Source organism: Atheta coriaria, unplaced genomic scaffold, assembly GCF_025399875.1.
Source record: "Atheta coriaria isolate IRGN ID8LTWV9N9 unplaced genomic scaffold, Caltech_Dcor_3.1 hic_scaffold_6_pilon, whole genome shotgun sequence".
Taxonomy (NCBI): Eukaryota; Metazoa; Arthropoda; class Insecta; order Coleoptera; family Staphylinidae; genus Dalotia; species Dalotia coriaria.
The window spans coordinates 13,594,914-13,602,935 of record NW_027045448.1 but is presented as its reverse complement, the minus strand read 5'-3'; the positions used below and the strand labels follow the sequence as shown (position 1 = coordinate 13,602,935).

The window sequence follows — 8,022 nt, the reverse complement described above, 5'->3', positions numbered from 1 at the left end:
AACCAATGTCCATTGCTATGCATTTAACTTCAAAAACAAGAAAAAAAGAAGGAAAAATAAGGGTTGGGTTGAGTGTGCGTGTCTTGCAGGCTCGTAAACTTCTGAAATTAATAATAATAAAGTCATTTCGGCCGTGCCCGGTTTTAGTGATTGCTGCTTCCTCCCGTTCGTGCGATAATCGTAATGTTTTCCACGCAAAGCATTTATTTCATTAGTTTTATCGTTCGATTTGTTTGCAGAAAACAGAAAAAAAAACACAGAATAATTATAATGGAGGACATATATTTTTGTTCATAATTATACTAATACAATATGAGAGATATTTTTTACATTTACATGGATTAATAATTTAATAAGAATTAAAAACGAAAAGGTCAAACAACATGGTCGTGCTTTATCCCAGCCTCTAAACATAAAATATTTTTAGTCAAAAACAGAAATAAATCACATAAAAGCGCTGAGAACTCAACTCAAACAAAACAAATTTATAAATCCTATTAATAACTACAAGTAATTACAATGCAATCAATGGATTTGTTAATTGTATGTGTCAATATTATTCTGTCTGATTGTTAACAACGATTTTCGGTTCTCAAAAGCTATAGAAATATTCAACCAATGCACACAATCGAACAACGCAAATGTTTTCAAAATGTCAATTTAAACTTTCAATTAGTATTAAGTTATTTTATACTTTTATACATTTAGGCAACAAACATTCTCATTTAGTGTTTTAATTTAATTTTAGTTTAATCGATTTTACATCGCATCGTCGTTTAATAGTTTAATTTGTTGTTTTTTTTTTCATGTTACACTTGAAACATTCTGCTACTCTTTCTCATCGAAAAATTCATCAATAATAATTGTTGTTTTCTTTTTCCTTGTGGTTTTAGTTGGTCTTAAATATAATAATGTTACGTAAAACATTTCCTCTGTTTAGCTTAGAATCTTAGCGTATAATTTTAAATATAAATATAATTATATCAACACCGTTGTTGTCATCTTCGTGTAATCATATCACTAGCTAATCATAAATTACGCCTGCGTCTACGCTCACTGAATCAATTTTTCATCCATCGTTATCATTATCAGCTGCATTGCTTATAATGTACTCGCTTATACTTACTCGTAAATATTTGTAAGTATATGTTTCATTTTTGTTTGTTTGATGGTTGTTTTGGTATCCATTCATCAACACCTCTAAATGATAATTGATAACTTTAATTAAAACACATGCTCTTTACTTATATGATATGTCAAATTGTTTCCATGTTTTGTTCAGTAAAAAGTACATTTTCGGCTTGAAATTTCCTCGTTTTTGTGATTTTTCCTTACTCCAAACGTTATGCACCTATACTGATACTTTATATACACGGCTATAATTAGTGTAATTAGAGAGAGAGATAGAGAGAGAAAGAAATAAGTACGCTAACGTTAGAATACGCCATTTTTCTCCGAAAAAAAAATCTGTTTTCAATATATAATAAATACGCCTAAAATGTAATAAAAACAATCTTTTTAAATTTACCTTCACATAATCTAAGCTAAAACTAAAACTATACGTAGCTGAATTTTACTCTTTTATTCACCGTCGGCGTTTATTTAGTTTCTATCGTCTCCTGCCTCTCAAATCAAGAGTTTTACACACGCCGCAAGACGCGATTGTCGGTAGGATGCTGAATATTAGCGCGCGCGCGTGTGCGTCTAGTACGGCTGGTGGCGTACCTTCGGCGACAGTCGAGTGTGCTTCCACTCACCACCGGCAGGTGGCGCTACAGCAGCCAAAGGTGGCGGAGATGCCGCCACTGGCTGTTGCGCTCCCCCTGTAGCAGGCGCACTGACAATACTCAACGCATGCATGATGCATGTCTTCGCCGTCGCCTCCACGTCCATCAGGTCCTCGAGTTCTTTATCAGTACGCGAGTGGCCCGAATCCGGTGTGGCTGTGTCACGGCCATTCTCGATGAAGTCGTGATCGTTGTCGTGTCCGTTTTCTTCCTCACCTTCGAGACTCGCTTCGTTTTTATCCTGTAAACAAAAAATAAAAATTTTAAATTTTGTTTTTTTATAGTCATGAGAAATGTTAAGTGATTACAAATGCAATGGGTTTGTTAGTTTGTGTGTTCGCGATCATCCCTTGTCTTGTCGCTGGGCGGAATTAATGTCCCTGAGGAGCGTAACATTAAGCACACGTTTGTCGCCGGGATCTCGGACTCGATTTGCGGCCCTCGGAAGATGTTCGACAAGACGCCGCTCGCTGGTATTCAATTGGTCTCTTTGTTGAGCGCGCCCCCAATTGATTTCAAAGCGACAAAGCGAAAGAAACCCAGAATGAACTCCTTACACAACTCTTCGTCTTCGAGCTCCGGTTGTTTCATGTTTTCGTACAATTTCGCAGCGCGTTTAGTGCAGGTTTTTTTCGTTAATGTATGTTTTCACGAAGTGGAGTCTTTCGTTTTGGGAGCATTTAAAAGCACACGACTGGTATTTACCCACTGCGAATACAACTTCTTTGATCATCAGGCATCAGGTCCGGCTGCGTCCGGTTTTCTCTCCTTTGACGTTTATCTACGGTGCGCGTCGATGGGAAAAGAAGCACCGCGCTTCGCCCGTCTATTTACAGATTAGTTCCTGATAGGAAAACCCAGATGGATGTTGAACTTATCCGGTGAGTGGCAATTTCCTCTTTTTGTTTTTAAGCGGCGCTATGTAAATACTCGGCGCGCGCGCTTGTTTAGATTCGAGGCTTTTGTCTCCGCAATTGAAAGGACTTCTACTACTTGCTGGCTAAACGAGCCGCCGAGTAGGAATTCTCAATTTATATTCGGTTCGAAAAGCCGCCAGCCGAAATATAAAACCAAACGCGCTTGCAGCTGACAGCGGCATTAGGGGCGAACAATAACATCTCGACGCCGGCATCCCGTTCCATCTTTTACCACCGCCCCCGCCGCCTCCAACCCACCTACCACCGCTTTCGCTGTTTTATCATTCGCATTTGTAATAATATTGCTTCAAGATGTTTATTCAAATTAGCTAAACGCCGTGTTTTCGTTTCTTTCGCATTCCGATCGAAGATCAGCGCCGAATCGAAAAGATAAAGTAACAGCCTCGAGGGGCGGCAAGCGACCGACGACAGAATTCGATTAGTCGTTCGCGAACAACTTAAAAACAACTCGCAGGATGGTTTTACGCAAATAAACGGATTATCTTAAACATAGGTTATGTTTTCATAACGTAACCTCAACCGAGTGTGTTTGACACATGTTGCAAGCAATTTGATGGGAGTTTTCAAGCGGAAGAAGCCATGAAGGACAACAGGATGTCTTCAAGATATGGGAGGGATGGTAATGTCGACATCTGTGTCTTGGATTGTCATTACCACTTGCCACTCGCTTTGTCCAAGCGATACAGAAGCACTGCACACGGTCGCAGTAACGAGTAGCCCCGAGTGAGTTGGCGCAATTTGCGTGCGGCGACCGCACTCCGTCTAATTGCAAGACGTCGTCGTCGTCGTGCCTACTTCGCGTTATCGTTTAATTATCGCGTGCGACATACATCACAAGATTCGCAAACAAGGCACTTCCCCCCGGTCGTGTGCTATAGGTACTACAATAAAAATGTCGCTTGTCGTACAAATTAGAACTAGTGGAAGGGGTGTTAAACAGGACAAAAGTTGTATTTATCTTTTTGGATTAATTTAAGGTGAAAGATAGGATCAAACTGATTCTTAAAATAATAGGAAATGTAAATTTGGTTTATTTTTAGAAGAGATATAAGGTAATTTTGGAGGTTAATTTTTGAAATTTGGGAAAATTAGGCGTTTTTAAAGGGCATTTTAGGGTGGTTCCCAGGGGTTTAGAGAGGGGAAGATGGGGTAAATTGTAAAGGGGTCTTTTAGCTATTATATGACAGAAAGAAATCCTAAATTGTCCTATTCTTACAGGAGATACAGGGTGATTTCTATGACAAATTTTTAAAATTTCTGAAAATTAACAAATTTTAACGACCATTTTAGGCTTCTTCCTAAGAGTCTACTGGATGTAAAAGATACGTAAGTTATAGAGGAGTACTTTAGCTATTATATGACAGTAAGAAACCCTAAATTGTCCTACTCTAAAAAAGATACAGGGTGATTTCTATGACAAATTTTTAAAATTTCAGAAAATTAACAAGTTTTAACGGCCATTTTAGGCTTCTCCCTAAGAGTCTGGTGGATGCAAAAGACGTGCAAGTTATAGAGGAGTACTTTAGCTATTATGTGACAGTAAGAAACCTAAAATTATCTTATTTTTACAAGAGATACAGGGTGATTTTTACTACAAATTATTAGAAATTTTAAAAATTTTGTAATTTTCATAGTCAATTTTAAGGTACATCCAAAGAAGTTTCAGGATGCAGAGGGTGCACACATTATAAAGAAACTCTCCAGCTATTAAATGAATGTAAAAAACCTAAAATTACTTTATACTAAAAGAAGATACAGAGTGTTTTCCAAAACCAAATTTTAGTAAATTGAGAAAAAAATGTCTACAAAAAAATTAAATTACCCTTTCACCCGTAATTACACCCAACTTTTCTAACCCATGTTTAGCACCCATACAAATTGAAGCAAAAAAAAGCGAACATACGCACGCGATAGAAGGATATTTGTCACCTTTTATCGTGCGGGTCACGCCGCGCCTCCGAAAACCACTAACACAAAGTGACAGCGCGTGTTCTTAATCTTTCCACTCCGACAAGACATCAATTCATTTGCGAACAATAATTGGGAGAGACTTTTATCTATTTCCTCTAAAAAAAAAAAAAACATCCCCAACAACCAAGAAGACCCACCAGCTTTTGTTATAGGAAAAGTCATATAATAATGATGCGGCAAAGCGGAATGGAAATATCATCGTAAAACGAGATTATCTCACATCTATTTTAAGACGTGCAAAGATCGCACCCGTACGACGTGCAAACGTCCCCTTTAAACGCGCAATTCTCCAGATATCGACGTTTTACATATTCGAACACCTCATGCACGTGGCGTGATCGAACCCAAGATGGCCGCACAACTACTTCAAATAATGTCATTATAAAAATGTAAAGAAACCAACGTTTTTTTTTCTAGTTACGACGTTGATTGTAAATTATTACAACGCAGCCGACAAACGGCTGGGTAATTAATGTTGATTAACATTCAGCCGCCGCGCCCCCCAACCTTAATTTTTCCAGCACCAATCATCATCATCATCATCCGTCTGGCGGCTGGTGTTGCAGCTCCTGCGGAGCCGACCGTTTAATGATGTTTAATTCTGATAAATTCCCCTTTATTTTTCGGGGGTGGTAAATTTCTATTATTCGCCTCTTCACGCGCTTGTTCCGCACTTGTTCCGCCGCGGCAGCGCAACGTTATTGAATTAATTACCATATTTATATTAATTGCTCGCCGCGCGCACCCAACAATACCGCGATAAGTTATCAGCTTTCGCACATTTCGGGGCGTTTTGTTCGCCTCGATTGTTTGTTAATACAAGCGAGCACGGTGGGAATTAATGAAGCGCAGTGATGGGTGGGGCCGCGATGATTTTTCACCTTTCCGGCTCGAAAAGAGAGACATTACACGTGAGATTACAACACAATCCCGCAATGCAGACATTTCGACATTGATGACCGGACGCGCCCTTCTTTTATGATTATACAACACGCTCATCGCTTCCAATCCATTATTTCACGTCTAATAATAGTCCACCACAACTACATCTACAACCTAACCTCAAAATCATCAAAATCATAAAACTACAACTTTATCTTTCTGAGATATTTTATTACTCCCTGTCTTTATTATTTTGTTTTATCCATTAAAATTTTGCATCTAAATTTACCAACTTCCTAAATTCCGGTCTTGTTTCTGTTGTTGTCCCTTCTGATCTAAACTAACATTCCCAGTCAGTAGTTGTTTCACCGTCCCAACACTATTCTGCAACTGATGCATTCTATCTTCAAATAGACGATCAGTCAGCTTACGCTTCAAACGCGCGCCATTTTGTTGCACCTTCGCCGTCTCCTCCTTGAACATCGTCTTGATATCTTGAAACACATTGTCAATCAGCTGGAAGGAAACATGAGCCACTCCATCGTCAGGTGTAGAATTTTCTTCAGGCTCCGACTGTTGTTCCATATTTTGTTGTACAGCATTCTTGATCAATTCGTCTAGGACCTGAGAAGCTTGGCATTGATTCATATTAGTCATATCTTCATTTGCTGGAGAACAAGCAGAAACCTCAGGAAAAGGTGGGGGAATCTCCGAGAATTGTGACATAGAATAAGTTGGAATCTCCGAAAAAGTAGACATCCCACATGAATCTTCCGGTGGAGGTGGTATAGATTGATCTGTAATGGTTCTTATAGCCGAAGCAGCTAATTCTGACATGTTTTCAGTGGTCAATGAATTGGAATCCTTTGGTGGTATGATAGATTTAATAATATTGCAGACTTCAATGCGTTTTTCGTAATATTCCTGACGAGATTTCCAGAATAACTTAAGTTGCTCATAACGTTCCTTCCAACTGTTCAATCTACTTTCCCTTTCTTCTTTGGACCGTCGTTTTGGACATAGTGCTATACCCTCATCATTACAATACGAAATTGTTTCAAAATTTTGCATTGATAGATTCTTACTCATTGGTTTTGATTTCTTACAATTGTCATCAATATTCTCTGCTGTTACCGGGGCACTAGCACTGCGTATATTAAAAGCTAGTTTCTTCAAAGCCCTTTTTGCTTGTTGAGCCAATAACAAGTCTATTACTGATTTTATACGAGGATCAGGTAGATTTCCGGTGTTTCTGAAGTAATGTATGATACCTTGTTCCAATTTTCGTACTTTCCTCATAAATTTAGAACATTTATCATCAAACACATCAGGAGTAGCATTCTGGTGTCTCATCAGGAAGTGAAAATCGCGTTTTCTAGCATATAGATACGACAAGCAATAGATCATGTGTTCGCTATCAATTGGATCAGTCGTACATGTTGCATAAGTTGAACATATATGATAATTATCCCTCGTGCGACCAGCTCTTTCATCTCGGATAGCTGCGTTGTGTGCTACTCTATCCATGCTTTTGATAACCTGAATCCTCTTGAACCTTAAATTTTGTAATTCTTGCAAAAAGTCAAGATAATCAATGGATGCATTAGATTTAGTCATCATGGGGGCTGATGGTTTAATCAACACATCAGTTTTTGGTATTTTATTGATCTTTCTTTTATTTTTAGTCTTTTCCGGTTTATTATTGTTATTTTTTGTTTCTTCCTCGATAAGAGTATGAGTTGATCTTGTATTAGGAGAATGGATATTCTGTTCTTTTATAATATCCATTTGGGTTTGAAGATCTCTCTTCAACTTCCCAATAGCTCTCAAGAGAATGATATTATTGACAATGTGTAATACCAGATAAAAGTTGATTTTAAACAAGTTGCTTTCCAGTGCCCTGCGGAGTGTGCGTGTGTTCATCGTAGGTAACAAACTTTGCACCTTGCGTTTAACCCTTCCACCCCAATGTCTAACTCCTTTCAAAATGTTTTGTTCAGATGTTTTTAAACATTTAGCTTTTTCATCATCAGTTTTTATATTAGTATCCTTATTATTCCAAGTAGCAATTCTAGAATTTGATGGTATTCCTACCATAGTCTTTTGTGCAGTTTGTGATTGTGTTGATTTATCATCAAAGAGATCACAAACTGGACACTCCAAAGCATCTTTCGCTGTCATCGCTGGACAAAAATTCACTTTATCATCTGTTAATTTATTTTTTGGACCAATTTGAATGCTTTCCATTGCAGGTTTCTCTTTTACCACAACAGAATCTCTTGTTTTGTAATAATCATTAATAGGAAACTCTTTTCCCTTATCAAATTTAGATGAATAATAATTAGAAGACTTCTTATACTCATCATAAACCCTAAACGCGTCATTAGCACCTTTTTCCGCTGCACTTCCATATCTCCCTAATTGAAATGGCGGCGTATATAACC

The 8,022-nt window shown here is 38.1% G+C and overlaps 1 protein-coding gene across 2 annotated transcripts in view; it reads right to left on the bottom strand.

Annotated features, from left to right (window-relative positions):
• Positions 1-265: 265 nt before the first annotated feature.
• The window catches only part of LOC135793871 (uncharacterized), a 37,758-nt gene continuing 30,001 nt past the window's right edge, over positions 266-8,022 (bottom strand). For both annotated transcript variants that reach the window (XM_065304984.1, XM_065304985.1), the window contains one exon: positions 266-2,028. In XM_065304984.1, the coding sequence (XP_065161056.1) occupies positions 1,705-2,028 (324 nt within the window). In that variant the 3' untranslated portion in view covers positions 266-1,704. The remainder of the gene's footprint in view (positions 2,029-8,022) is intronic.